At 42.7% G+C, this 15,446-nt stretch overlaps 1 protein-coding gene across 43 annotated transcripts in view; it reads right to left on the reverse strand.

Annotated features, from left to right (window-relative positions):
• Positions 1-15,446, reverse strand: part of RIMS2 (regulating synaptic membrane exocytosis 2) — a 564,867-nt gene that overhangs the window by 435,245 nt on the left and 114,176 nt on the right. For all 43 annotated transcript variants that reach the window (XM_056111705.1, XM_056111697.1, XM_056111680.1 and 40 more), the window contains one exon: positions 8,435-8,645. In XM_056111705.1, coding sequence (XP_055967680.1) covers positions 8,435-8,645 — 211 coding nt within the window. The remainder of the gene's footprint in view (positions 1-8,434; positions 8,646-15,446) is intronic.

Below are 15,446 nucleotides of genomic sequence, written 5' to 3' on the forward strand. Positions count from 1 at the left end.
ACACACTGCATGCTCGTGGTTTAGCTCGATCTGCAGCAACACTTGATGTTGCTCCAAGTACCTCCACAAGTGACTCCGGTGCACCGGGCAAGAAATACCCGAGCAACACTGGTTACAGCATACACAAAACTATGATGAAAAAAACAGGCCCACAGACCTCTGACCACTTAACCACACTCCCCAGCTCATGGACGGGCACAAACACCTCAGATGGTCCCATAGCTGCTAACAGAAACTCCCGGCCACAAACCTCCTGTCTCCTGTGTCCTCCGCAGCCCGATCACTGCCCAAACTCCTGAGACATCAGCTTCTTGACCACCCCAAAGGCCCACAAAACAAGACAAGGCTAATTTCTGGACCTTTGTGAACTCCACACGCATCTAAAAGCTGAGTCTGAACCTTTCATCTCACTACACCTCAACGGGACAACCACCTATTTCTTTGCTCTAGTGGTCAGGCTTCTAGTCTGATTGTGATGATTACATATTTCTATGGTTTGCAAACCACTGCTCAGGGCCGGAATAGTAGGGCATTTGCCTTTAATGTGACTACCCAGTTTCAATCCCCAGTATCTATGTGGTTCCCTGAGCTCACCAATAGTGATTCCCTGAGTCCAGAATAAGGAGTAAGCCCTGAGCATTGCCAGGTGTGATCCCCCAAATAAATAAATACCACTACCTTAAAGGACTTCCATCTAACTACTGACTAAGATACTCGCCCCTGGGCAGACCATCAACTACTGGGAGTTATAAAAATGAACAGGACTGGACCAAAATGGTAACCTGGGATGCTCTCTGCCTTACTCTCCTTGACATGAACAACAGCTAACAAGTACTAGGGAGCAGGAAATGACACGCAAAAAGCACAACTCTCCCCAGACAAAACTCAGAGACATGGAAGATTAGGATTCAACCAAAAATTCGAAATAGCGGGGCTGGAGCAATAGCATAGCAGGTAGGGCGTTTGCCTTGCATGAGGCTCACCCGGGTTTGATTTTTCAGCCCATATTTCCCCTGAGCACTGCCAGGGGTAATTCCTGAGTGCAGAGCCAGGAGTAACCGCTGTGCATCGCCGGGTGTGACCCCCCAAAAAAATTCAAAATAGCACTCACCAAGTTACAAAATAAAACTCAGGAAAGCAACTTCATGAGTTCAAGAATAAAGTTAATGAGTAGATAGAAGAAAAGGCAGTAAGTTAAGAAACTAGCAAAGATTTCTTATGTGAAGGGCTCATGAAATAAGATCAAGAGTACCCCTGAGTGTTACTGAAGGAGACACGCCCAGTGGAGGCATAGATCTGTGAGTCCAAACAGAAAAATCCACACAATTCATGTGAACAAAGAGAGATAAATCACATTTTAAAAAAAGGAAAAGAAAAGAAATAAACGAAACATGGGCTATCCGACTCTTAGGACAGGCACCACAAGAAATACTGAGTCTTCAGCACTCTTGAAAATATATCCCAGAGAGGCAAAAAAGTATAGTCGAAGTGACATCTGCACTTATTTGTTCATTGCAGCACTGTTTACAATAGCTGGAATCTGGAAAAAACCTGAGTGCCCAAGAACAGATTACTGGTTAAAGAAACTTTGGTACATCTATACAATGAAGTACTATGTAGCTGTCAGAAAAGATGAGGTCATGAAATTCACATGCAAGTGGTACTACATGGAAAGTATCGTGCTAAGCGAAAGTCAGTATCATGAGTCAGAAAGAGAGGGACAGACATAGAAAGACTGCATTCATCTGGGGAACATAAAGTAACAAAATAGGAGACTAACACCCAAGAATAGCAGAGATAAATACCAGGAGGTTCACTCCATGGCTTATCCTTCCAGAGATCTAATGAATCTAATGGAGGTCAGCCGCACATGGTGGGGAAAAGGCAGCTCAGATAGAGAAGAGAGCACCCAATAAAGGGTGTTGGGAGGATCCTCCCTGGATGGGAGATGCATGCTGAAAGTAGACTATAGACCGAACATGATTTCCACTCAATGCCTCTTTTGCAAACCACAGCACCCAGAAGGAGAGAGAGAACAAAAGGGAATGTCCTGCCACAGAGGAAGGATGGGATGGAGGGTATGGGGGTTGGGAGGGATATTGGGACCAGTGGTGGTGGAAAATGGGCACTGGTGGAGGTATGGGTACTCGAACATTCTATAATTGAAACCCAAGCACAAAAATTTGTAAGTCTACAATTGTACCTCATGGTGTTTCACTAATAAAATTTTTTTTAAAAAAATAGTGGGTCTCACAGAAGAAGAAATGAGAAAGAGAAAGAAGAGAGCTGCTTTGAAAAACAGCTAATAGCAGACAACTTGCAAAATCTGGGAAAGAAACTTATTCAACAAGCCTGGTTGACATTGTTAAATAGGAGAAGCGTCAGGCAGAGAAGCCATGTCAGTCTTTACAACTTCATTATCCTTCCAGAAATCTAATGAATCTGCAATGAGCATATAGTGGGGAAATTGAAGTACAGGTCCCAGATCCCTCTCCCCTGCCCACAGACTTCTAGGATGCAAGCCACAGTTGTCTCTGGGCCTATATTAATGCAAGGAAGTTCCAGGATGAGAACAGAAACATAACCTCCAGAAGTAATTTTTGAAGGCTTATTCATCCTTTCTGCTCCATCTCAGGGCTGCCTTCCACTTTGGCCTCTGCTCTGTGTTATCTATAAAATACCCGATCCAGATAAGGTAGCAACATTCATCACAACTATAGCTTCCAGAACAGATGCCAGGAAAAGAAGTTAACAAAGGTGTTCACTGTCTCCCTCTTCCCAGTTTCAGCCTTCCTCTGCTTTATTTTGTTTCCATTTTTGTCTTTTTTTTGCTTTGTTTTGTTCTGATGCCACAACCATTGGTGCTCAGGCTTACTCCTGACTCGGAGCTCAGGGATCAAACCTGGCAGTGCTCAGGGGATGATATGGGGTGCTAGGGATAATAGGAGGGTTGGCCAGGTGCAAGACCAGCGCCCTGCCTGCTGCACCATCTCTCTGGGCCCTCTGCTAACTCTAACTCGAATCCAAAACCTTTAATCAAAATGCCAAACCCAGAGTCCAGACCCAGAAGGCCCACTGTTGAACTGCTGTTCTCGGGAAATCCAAAAGGCAGCTGCTCTTGCAGTACGGATCCCGCTGCTACCACCCTCTCTGGGATTGGAGAAAGAAATGCATTCGTATCTGTGCCAGCCTCATATGATTATTCTCACACTGATAGGCAAGATCCCACAAACTGGGAAATGTTCACACTAACACATAAAGCTAAGGGAACATCTATTTATCAAAATCAATAAAAATACCTATCTAAAAGACATACATTAGTGAAATGATCTGACTAAGACAAAAGAGTAAAAGCAGCTGGGGGAGGAAGGGTGAGGAGTGGGGGGGTGTCAGGGTCTGAAAATCAAGTATTCCCACCAGGTTTCCCAGAAGAAATTCTAGAAGCCTAGAGAGAATGAAGCGACATATTGACAGAATGAAGCAAAGAATATGCATCCCACAAAATACTCCCAACCCATAATACACCATTCCTCTCAAACATGATGGAGAAACAAAGACTTTCCCAGACAGAAGTTGGATAAGTCTACCGTCATTAGACATTCCTTACAAGAAGTGCTGAATGACAGTAGAAATGACATCTGCACCTGTATGTTCACTGCAGCACTGTTTACAACAGCTAGAATCTGGAAACAACCTGAGTGCTAAAGAACAGACAACTAGTTAAAAAAAAAACTTTGGTATGTCTACACAATGGAATACTATGCAGCTGTTAGTAAAGATGAAGTCATGAAATTTGCTTGTAAATGGATGATCACGGGGAGGATTATGCTAAGTGAAATGAATCAGAAAGAGAGAAACAGACATAGAATGACTACATTCGTTTATGGAATATAAAATAACATAATAGAAGATGAACACCCAAGGACAGCCTACTGACAAGGGCTAGGAAGATTGCTCCAAGGTTGGAAGCCTGCCTCACAAGCTGGGGGAGAAGGCAGCTTTGATAGAAAAGGGATCACTAAGTCAATGATGGTTGGAGGGATCTCACAGGATAGGAGATGTGTGCTGAAAGTAGATAAAGGACAAAATATGATGGCCTCTCATTATCTGTATTGCAAACCATAATACCCATAAGTAGAGAGAGAATAGAGAATAGAGAATATGTCTGCCATAGAGGCAGGGGGAGAGGTAGGGTGGGGGTGGGGAGTGATACTAGGGACATTCGAGGTGGAAAATATGCACTGGTGGAGGAATGGGTTTCCGATCATTGTATGACTGAAACTCAAACATGAAAGTTTTGTAACTGTATCTCATGGTGATTCAATTAAAAAAAATTTTAAAACTAAATACTTTTTTTAAAAAAAGGAAGCGCCAAATGGTGTTCTATAGCCTAAATGAAAAAAAAAGTTCATCAAAAAGTTAAACAAGGTGGGGATAAATGATAATCCAATGGATAGGGCACTTTCATTGCATGTGGTCAACCCAGTTTCTACCCCAGCATCCCACTTGGTCTTTCAGCCCCGTGCCTGTAGCAATCTCTGAGCGCAGTGTCAGGAGTAAGCCCTGAGCACTGCTGAGTATGAGTCCCCCCCCCCAAAAAAGTTAAGCAAGGTGATAAATAGAACCAGAAAGAAAAAATCAAATGGCAGCAGCAAGAAAAACACCATAAATCAATAGTCACCCTAAAAGAAAAGGGGTTGAATTTATGAATTTAAAAACATAATAAATTACAAAACAAAACCCAACTATATACTGTCTAAAAGAGGCTCACTTTAAGGTAGTGAGAAAATCCTTATAGGGAAGGGGTAGAAAATGGTATTCTAAGTCACTGATAAACTTTATTTGGGTCAGGGTTGGAGCCAAATCCAATGGTGGTTGGGGCAAAGGTTGGGAGACCAAGTGGTGCTTCAGATTGATCCAGGGTCAGCCACATGCAAGTCACAAGCCTTAGGTCCTATACAATCTCTCTGGTCTGCCAACTTTAAAAAGCACAAAAGACTGCACTTATGTCAGGTAAAACAAACTTCCAGTTTAAAAAAAAAAGTAACAAGAGATAAAGATGGACATTACATAATAATAAAAGAATCAATACAGCAAAAAGACATAATCTGTATTAATACAAATGCACTCAACCAAACAACACCAAAATGTATAAGAAATATATAAAATATATAAAGGAAGATTGGTGCCAACACAATGATGGTAAGGGCTTTAATATCCACAACTTAAACAACAAACAGGTCTACCAAACAATGAACTAGCTCTGACCTATAAGAAAAGATGACATGCTTTCATTTGCAACAATAAGAAAGGAATCTCAGAGGATGAAGAGAAAAAAAGGAGAAATACAAGACTGGATGATCTCACTCTTATGTAGAATATAAAGAAGCAAAACACAGAAACAGACTAAGTAGAAATAAACCTGGGGACTCAGAAGACAGTACTAGAAGAATGAGAACAAGAGAATGGATAAGGTATAAAAGATGGGGGGTGGGGACAGGGAGAGAGTGCAACTTCAAAAACTTTAAATAAAATTAGTATTTGGCTACATAACCATGCAGAAAGAAATCATCTGAGTAGCATGAAAACACAGTAAACTGTATGTTCATCATGAAATACATCCTTAGACAAAATCTATTAAGAAATAAAACAAATTCTTTGCAGTAAAAACAAATAACAGAATGATTTTTATTTTTTAAAAAGGTGATTATTCAGAGAAGATATTTTAAATTCCTATGTGAAACATGGAATTATCAAAAATATATAGAAAGGGCTGGAATGATAGTACAGTGGGTAGGGCATTTGCCTTGCATGCAACCGACCTGAGTTCAATCCCCGGCATCCCATATGGTCCCCCAAGCACCGCCAGGAGTAATTCCTGAGTGCAGAGCCAGGAGTAACCCCTGACCATCGCTGGGTGCGACTCAAAAAAAAATGTACAGAACCTTCATAAAACTCAACGACACAAAACAAACAACCTGATTAAAAATGGACAGAGGATCTGAAGAATCACTTCTCCAAAGAAGATAAACAGATGACCCACAGACATGTGAAAAGATGTTCAGCATTTCTTATCATTAGGCAAATGCAAGTCAAAACAATGATGAGCTACCACGTCACCCTTTGCAGCATGGTTATCAAAAAGACAAGAAGCAACAGAGAGGATGCAGAAGAAAGGGAAGCCCTGTAAATCTGGGTGGTACGGAAAAGAATAGGGAAATTCCTTTTAAAAACCAGAAATACCATATGATCCAGCTATTCACGTTGGGGGCCTCTTTCCCCAGAATACAAAATACTAATTCCAAGTGATCTACACAGCCCCATGCTCACATACTTTTCATGAAAGCCAAGACTTGGAAGCAACCCAAGTGCCTATCAAAGGATAAGTGGATAAAGAAGAGAGATGTGCATAATGGAGCATAGAAACAAAAAGATGAAATCCCATCATTTGTAAAAAGATGAATGGACCTAGTGGGTAGGTATCACAGTGAGTGAAAAATATCAAAAACCAATATCTATGGTTTCACTCATATGTGGTAGATAAAGAAACAAAACCACTCAGACTATAAAAAAGCAAAATCTTGTTAGAACAAGAGGGAGGAGAAGGTGGGTAGGCAAATTGAATAAAAGAAGTCAACTGTATAGTACAAAATGGAAACTAGAGTTCTGGTGGCAAGCATAATGTGATCTATACAGATGTTGATTTATTTATAACCTGAATTACCACCATGTAATGTTATAAACCAATGTTACTTCAATAAAATATAGAGTTGGTTTAATAAACCTGTTTTTAAACTAAAAAAAATAAATAAATTTCAATAGAGGGGGAAAAAACATTTAGCAAAATCCAATCTCTATTCCTCGTATTAAAACAAAACAAATAGACTGGGGGTGGTTCAATGGTTAAAGGAACCAGGCTGAAATGTGAGACTCTGAATCTGATGCCAGTGCTGACCATATGTGCTGAGATCAGAGACAGCAACTCGACTATCTGGACCCCTGAGCACTGCAAGAGCATGTGACCCACAGTGCACAAACAAGTGTTTGCAAGCATCACCCTGGCAAACACGGCAGTGTCTGCATGAGTACCATAGCCACGATCAAGTATGAGCAATCCCCGGGCATGGCAATAGCACAGCAAGAGAAACAAAGGAAAGGGGAACAGGAAAATAAAACTAATAAACTCATTAAGTTAAGAATATATGTCACTTATGAAAAACTATAGTGAGGGCCATAGAAACAGTACAGGAGGTGAGGTGCTTGCTATGCATGCAGTCAGCCCTGGTACCACATATGGTTTCCCAAGCTCTGCCAGGAGTGATCCCTGAGCACAGAACTAGGAGAAAGCACTGAGCATCACTTGGATGTTGACCAAAGCTCCTCAAACCATTATAAAGTAAATATAATTTTAAATATAAAGGCTACAGTGAAAGACTGAATGTTGCATCCATGGTTAAAATGGAATGCCTGCTCCTACCATTTCTGTTCAGAATTGTAAGAGATCCTTGTCAATGGAACTACTCAAAGAAAAGGAAATAATCAGGTAAGCCTGGAAGAAAGAGGAGGATAAAGAAAATCTATTAATCTAGGCCAAACAGAATAATGAGAAAAAGGTAGCCTGAGAAAATGAAGAAATGAAATCACATAGGAACAATTTTTCATAAATACTACCTAAATTATGTTTAAAAGGATATCAGCATCCTACACTAAAAAAAAACTTACAGAGAAAACGTTTCACTATAAATACTGCTTCTGCTCATTTCAGCAAATCATTCATTGGGCAGCATTAACCTATTCCCTAAAATGGATGAATAATACATTTAAAATGTAGCATAAGTATCAGCTTAATATTGTGTCCTTAAATCTCAGAGTCTAGTGCTTATTTATTGTTAAAAACAAAGCTAAAGGGTATGGAGTTCCCAAAAATTGAAAATTATGAAGCACAAAATCTCAAAGCTGGAAAGAACCTCTTTAAAATGAGAAACACTGAGGTTGAGGGGACCCAGATAAAAGCAAATCTACAAAGTTCATCAAATTCTATGGAAGTGAGGCAAAAGCTGTATCACAAGCCTTATCTGGTGTGACTTGAAACATGAACTCTGTATGCATGCGAGGTTCCTGCAGCTTGAAACGACTTGCATTTAAAGATCTGTCCATACAGCTAACCCCTAAATTCTCCTTATCAATTCTGAAAGCCTCAGATTCTCTAAAGAAATAAAAATAAAATAAGATAAAAACAAGCCCCTCAAAGACCAAAACAAGGAAAGCCAGCTCTAAAATTCAGACAAAAATGTAACATTTCTTCTCTCTAAAGTGAAGACGGTAGAGAAGCGTTTGGGGCCGGTCGATCTGACTGAATTTTCGTTGCCTGCTCTGTTTCCATCCCCCGCCTGGCTGCAAGTGCCCATGGTGGCTGAGTGTGCCCTGTCTGTACCTTGTTGGAGCGCAGGGACACGCGGCCTCCGCACCGCGCACAGAACTTGGTTTGGCAGTAGGAACAGTTGTGGCCGCACCCGTCAGCAAACTTGGTCTTGTGGCAGATTCCGCAGGTGGGGGCGTCGCCCTTCTGCTCTTGCTGCTGCTGCGACTCCTCCCCCATCTTCTTTACCTGCTCCTTGTACATCTCGAACTGCTGATGAAGCTTTCTGCAGAGAAAACAGGTGGGGGAAAGACTCAGCTTCTGGAGGGTCTCAAAATTATAAGCCAGCACACTTCACACCCAACCTGAGATCACCCCATCCAAAGGGTAGGGGAAGAATAAAACGGGCAGCTTTGGGGTATGTCAGAGCTTCGTGGAAGACACCTCATGTCATAAAAGTGTAGCAACCAGTCTGCCACCTGAGAACTTCACTTAAAGATCTGTTGATTCAATGTATATTTCTAGTCTTTGCATTTATAAAAACATGCCTACCACTTGCAAGATGTATGCAATGACGTCAGTAACACAATTACTTATTAATAGCTCATACTTCAGTTAGAAGGGGGCTGATCTGCATTCCACTTGGGATGAAGATCACCAATTTTATTATATTTTTATATTATATATATTTTTATATTTCATTAAAAATTTACAAAGTCATTGGTAGTTGAGTTTTAGACATAGAATACATCAACACCAATCCCACCACCAGTGTCAACTTTCCTCCAACAGTGTTCCCAGATTCCATCCCCACCCCAACCCCTGCCCCATTCCTGTCTGCTAACTTGAAAGTCATATTACAAAGTTCCAGTGGTTGCAGCTTAGATCTCACGTTTTTAGTGTTGGTGAGTGTGTGTTTTGGGTATATAGCTGTACCACTCTCCCATATCACCGAATAACTAAAGCCCTGATGCCTGTTCACCCATTCTTCCTGTTCTCTTCTTGATTTCTTTCCTCCTCTGTCCTCCTCTCTAACCACTGGGGTCAAAGGTGATAGAGGCCTTCTCCTTTTACCACAGTACAATACACCAGTTTTACTTGGCCCTACCCGCTGGACGGTCCCAAAGACAAGAGGCAGAAGGAAGGACGCTGATGCGTGCTCTCCTGAATATTTAAATCTGCTCAAGGAAGAAACTGTTCGCTATAAAATGTTGAACCATTACAAGCCTATGGAGTAAGACAGTACAAATAAAAACAAGGCCAAATTTTACTTGAAAAATAAAAGGACAATAAGAATGAAACAATGGAGCTGGAGAGAGTACAACGATGAGAGTGTTTACATTGCACAATGCAGACCCTGCTTCAATCCCTGACATCCCATATGCTCCTCAAGCATCATAGCACCATCAGTCATGATTCTTGAAAGCAGAGCCAGGAATAACTGCTGAGCATCACCAGGTGTGGCCCAGAAACAAAAAATAAACAAAGCAAAAGGGTACTCTTTAGTTTAAAAAAATAAGGATAAGATTTTTTTCACTTTACTATCTTTCTGAGGAACCTGATATGCTTTAAAACTGCAATTCATTCTGCTTATAATTACAAAGCTACACATAATGTCATTCCTGCCTTTGAAAATAACCAAAGTAGAGAGAACAAAAGGGAATACCCTGCCACAAAGGCAGGGTGGAGTGGGGGGACTGGGGGGTAGGGCTACTGGGATCATTGGTGGTGGAGAATGGGCACTGGTGGAGGGATGGGTACTCGATCATTGTATAACTGAAACCCAAGCACAAAAGTTTGTAAGTCTACAACCGTACCTCCTGGTGTTTCACTAATTAAAATAAAAAGAAAGAAAAGAAAAGAAAAGAAAAGAATCAAAGTGAGGCTAGACAGACAGAGCAAAGGGGTGGGGCATGCAGGAAGCCCAGGACTGATACCCAGCGTTGTATGGTCTTGAACATCACTGGAGTAACCCCAGAGCACTAACCTAAAAGTAACTCAGGCCACCACTGTTTGTGGCCCAAAAAATAAAATTTTTTAAAACTTCAGGCTCAAGAGACAATACAACAGATAGGGCGCTTGCTTCACACTTCAGCCAATGTGGGTTTGATCTCCAGGACTCCACATGATCCCCCAATCCCACAAGGAGTGATCCCTGAGCTTAGAGTAAGGAGTAAGCCCTATCACTGGTGTGGTCAAAAATACTTTTTAAAGTTAACACGGCCAAAGCGTTTGCCTTGCACGTGGCCGACCTGGGTTTGATCCCCGGCATCCCATATGGTCCCTCCAAGCACCACCAGGAGTAATTCCTGAGTGCAGAGCCAGCAGTAACCCCTGAGTATCACTGGGTGTGACCCAAAAAGCAAAAAAATAAAAAATAAAAAAATAAAGTTAAATAGTTTACAATACAATAAATGTTATGCCAGTATCAGAGTTGAGATTACAAAGCAAACAATCTGAAATCCAAGGAACAAGCTCCTCCCAAGAAAAATGGGACCTTCTCTTTCACCTTTGGCAGAACAAAGGAAAGAGGTGGCCAGACCATAGGCCAGTGGGAGGACAGGAGAGAAAACGTGACCAGACTGTAAAAGGCTGGATACAGGAGACATGGCAGCTGAAATGAGCCTGGGGCAGACTCATGGGAAGTTCACATCCCCACGTAAGCACTTTTCTACTCGTCATCTGCAAGCCCTTGGCTGGGGGTTCTGGAGGAGACTAGGGGAGGTGGAGTGGAATGGGGTAAGAGGCACAAGAACAAGCAGCTTGGGAAGTGGACCATTAACAGGTGTAATGGGGGAGGAGAGACTAGTAGTTACTGAGACCCAGAGGCTCCAGGAGCAAAGCAGACAACGGCTGCAGCTGGAGAAAGGCCAAAGGGAAAATGAGTGCCTGTGAATGGAGAAGGAAACACATCTCTAAGCCAGAATTCTGAGCACAGAGCAGCAGGGGAGGGAGAAACTCCTGCCCCCAGACAAGAGCCACAAGGTTCACTGACTTCCATGGGAAGGAGGGCCCGGCAAGCTCAAGTACTGGGTCCATGTGGACAGACCTGTCCACAGCAGAGAACACACCTACCGCCACCACCACCACCACCACCCCCCGCACCCTCACCCACTCCCAACCAACACACACAAGCAGAGTGTTGAGAAATAATCACTACAGACGAAGAGAGAAGCAGGAGTTAAAGCACTTGCCTTGCATCCGGCCGATACTGGTTTGATCCCTGGTACTGCATGATCCCTTGAGAATTGTAGGGTGCAGCTCTGGAGGCCTCCCAGCACAACTAGGGTGGCCCAAGTAATCCCGGACACTGCAGGGCCTGGGCAGCACCACATCCTCCAGCCCATGCATTGAACCACAGGCCCAGCCCAGCTGGCCAAGAATTCCCTGGGACTCCTGAACCCAGCTTTAGGAGCACCCCAACACCCCAGAAAAAGAGGAAGCAAAAAACAGTAGCCTGACATTAGGGAGTGGGTAGCAACCACTGACATGGGAGAGGCTGAGGGAACAGCCACAAGTCTAAAGGAAAATAACAGAAACAAACAGAATGGGGCCCCCTGGTCTCCATGCCAAGTAGAATCTATTGCATTGTGATTTGTCTTGTCTTGTTTTGTTTTGTTATGTTTTGTTTTGTTTGGGGGCCACACCCGGCGGTGCTCAGGGCTCACTCCTCGCTCTGCATTCAGGAATCTCTCCTGGGAAGCCATATGGGGTGCTGGGGATCAGACATAGGTCAGCTGTATGCATGGCGAGCATCTACTCCTGTCTGTGTGGAATCTGAAGGCTGAGTGACTAAAGGTCACAGCAACCAGACTCCAAATCTTTGCGAATGCCCAACTTGATGGCAACTTCATCCCTGACACAATAAGTTTCACAAAAAAGAAAATACCATTCAAGATCATGGGACTGGCAGGGATGCCCCCCAATCTCACTGGAAGCCCTGCATCACAGAGGATTAACAACTCCATTGTCAGAAGTAAAATGATCAATGTAATTACACTCTGAGACGCTTATGAGATTAGCAGACCTATACTTAACAGTAGTACAACTAGGAACAAAATGAATGTATAGAAAATGGTGCACATTACACAAGAGCAAATAAGGTGCAAAAGTCCTGAATGTAAGCAAGTCAAAGGAAAATGCTGGCTACAAAAAAGACATGCCATCAGAGGAGGATATTTTCTGTGAAGATCTCATGAATAAGACTCAAAAGAACTAAGGAAATTAAAACAAAAAAGTGAGGGAAAAAAAGTAGAGGAAGATAACAAAGTATCCAAAAGCTACACTGGTTTAAAACATGAAATCAGAGTCCCCAGAGAAGAAAAAGGAAACATCAGCAGAAATAACAAAAGGCAACCAACTACAGACACAAGAACCCAGGTGAATCTCTCATTAGAGCAAATACTAAACACACACATGTGCGTTAACGCTGACACATCACATAATACTAAAGAATAATTGAACTACTAGAACACAGTTAAAAGGTCTTTTTTAAAATAATTATACTAATTCAATGGAGACTAATTTTAAGCAACAGAAAATTTATGAAAGCAGCAAGAGAAAATGATACACTGTAGAGAGAAATATTGATTATAATTACAGGACACTCTTCAGAAACTAGAAAACCCATGAAGTTGGGAGACATATTTATGTAAAGTACATACACACAGGCTGGAACGATAGCACAGCGGGTAGGGCGTTTGCCTTGCAAGCAGCCAACATGGCTGACCAAAGTTCGATTCCTCCGCCCCCTCAGAAAGCCCGGCAAGCTACCTAGAGTATCTCACCCACACAGCAAAGCAATATGCCACGCACAGTAACAAGTCTCAAAATGGAGACGTTACTGGGCCCGCTCGAGCAAATCGATGAACAAAGGGAGGACAGTGACAGTGACAGAGACACAGGGGTGAATAATGATTGTCAATCCAAGATATGTAAATAATTGCAATTATACTTCAATTGCATATACCATCTCGTCGGTAAAGAAACAAGAGCACCTGGCCCAGACAAGATCAGACCTGAACACCTGAAGAACTTACCATCAGTACTCATCAATACACTGGCTCGGCTCTTCACACGCTACCTGTCTGAATGCAAGTTTCCATCCCAATGGAAAACCAGCAGGACTGTACTACTATACAAGAAGGGAGACATCCACGACATTGGCAACTATTGCCCAATCTGCCTATTGTCTGTCGTCTACAAACTGTTCACTCGAGTCATCCTGAATAGAATTAGCAGAACACTAGATGAAGGACAACCATGTGAACAAGCCGGATTCTGAAAAGGATTCAGTACCACCGACCATATCCACACGATTACTAAGCTCATTGAGGTTTCTCAGGAGTTCAAGATGCCACCCTGTCTAACGTTCATTGATTTAAAGAAGGCCTTTGATTCTATTGAGACGGAAGCGGTCATGGAAGCCCTAGCCAATCAGGGCATACAAACTCAATACATCAGGATCCTTCGTGAGCTCTATTACAGATTCACTACCAGGATCTCACCATTCTACAAAGAAGTCCATGTCGAGAGAGGGGTTCGGCAGGGTGATACCATTTCACCAAAACTCTTCAGTGCCACCCTCGAGAACATCATGCAACGACTGGAATGGGAAGGAATGGGAGTGAAGATAGATGGTCGGCAACTACACCACCTCCGCTTTGCTGATGACATCGTTCTAATAACACCAAACATGAGCCAAGCGGCACAAATGCTGACCGACTTCGACCGTGAGTGTGGAAAGGTCGGACTATAGCTGAATCTTACGAAGACAATGTTTATGAGAAATAGTCTCGTTCCTGATGCTTCATTCGCTCTCAACGGAACCACCATCTTCGAATACAACAGTTATATATACCTAGGTCAAGAAATCAACATGATGAATGACCTGGCACCTGAGTTGCGCAGGAGGAAGAGAGCGGCTTGGAATGCTTCAAGAGCATTGAAGAAATAACTAAGAGGACAAAGAACCTCCAGCTACGAGCACATCTCTTCGATTCCACTGTTCTTCCTGCATTAACATATGCCTCAGAGACCTGGGCCCTACGAAAACAGGATGAGAACGCTATTTGGGTCTCTCAAAGAGGAATCGAAAGAGCTATGCTTGGAATATCACGATTCACTCAAATGAGAGATAGAATCCGGAGTTCTGATCTCTGTCAACACTCAAGAATCAGGGACGCTGTCTCATTTGCCAAGGCATCAGAAATCAGATGGGCTGAACACGTAATGAGGTTTATAGACAACCGCTGGACTAGAGCCATTACTGACTGGATTCCACAGGACATCAAAAGATCACGTGGACGCCCACCTACAAGATGATCAGACTTCTTCGTCAAGACCCTGAATAATCGGTTTGAGGCTCTGCATGTTCCTAGAACGAACAGATGACATTGGGCTATGCTAGCACGCAACAGGGATGAATGGAGACGTTACTGGCACCCGCTCGAGTAAATCGATGAATAACGAGGGATCAAGTGATCAAGTGATCAAGTGATACTTCAAAAATTAAAAGCAAAATATTTTCGGAGGGAGGTGGTAAACAAAGGTTGAAAGAATTCCTTCCAGAAGACCTAAACTGTAAGGAAATTAAAGTAAATTCTTCAGACTGGACTGTGATCATCTGAACCTAAACACAGAATTAAATTCTTATGTCCTGATGGATCCATCACATCCTCCAGAACGGTAATGGAGAAGATTATCCATGACTTCTACTCAAATCTCTTCGATAGCAATGTCCACTTGCCGACATACCAAATTCCACAGGATGGATATGTCGTTCCCAACATTCTCCCTTCTGAAATCCGGCACGCCATTTTGTCAGTAAAGAAACAAATAGCACCCGGCCCAGACAAGGTCAGACCTGAATACCTGAAGAACCTGCCGTCAGTACTCATCAATACACTGGCTCGGCTCTTCACTCGCTACCTGTCTGAATACAAGGTTCCATCCCAATGGAAAACCAGCAGGACCGTACTACTGTTCAAGAAGGGAGACATCCATGACATTGGCAACTATCGCTCGATCTGCCTATTGTCTGTCATCTACAAGTTGTTCACTCGAGTCATCCTAAATAGGATTGGCA

The sequence above is a fragment of the Sorex fumeus genome, unplaced genomic scaffold, assembly GCF_029834395.1.
Source record: "Sorex fumeus unplaced genomic scaffold, SorFum_2.1 ptg000002l, whole genome shotgun sequence".
NCBI classification, from domain to species: Eukaryota; Metazoa; Chordata; class Mammalia; order Eulipotyphla; family Soricidae; genus Sorex; species Sorex fumeus.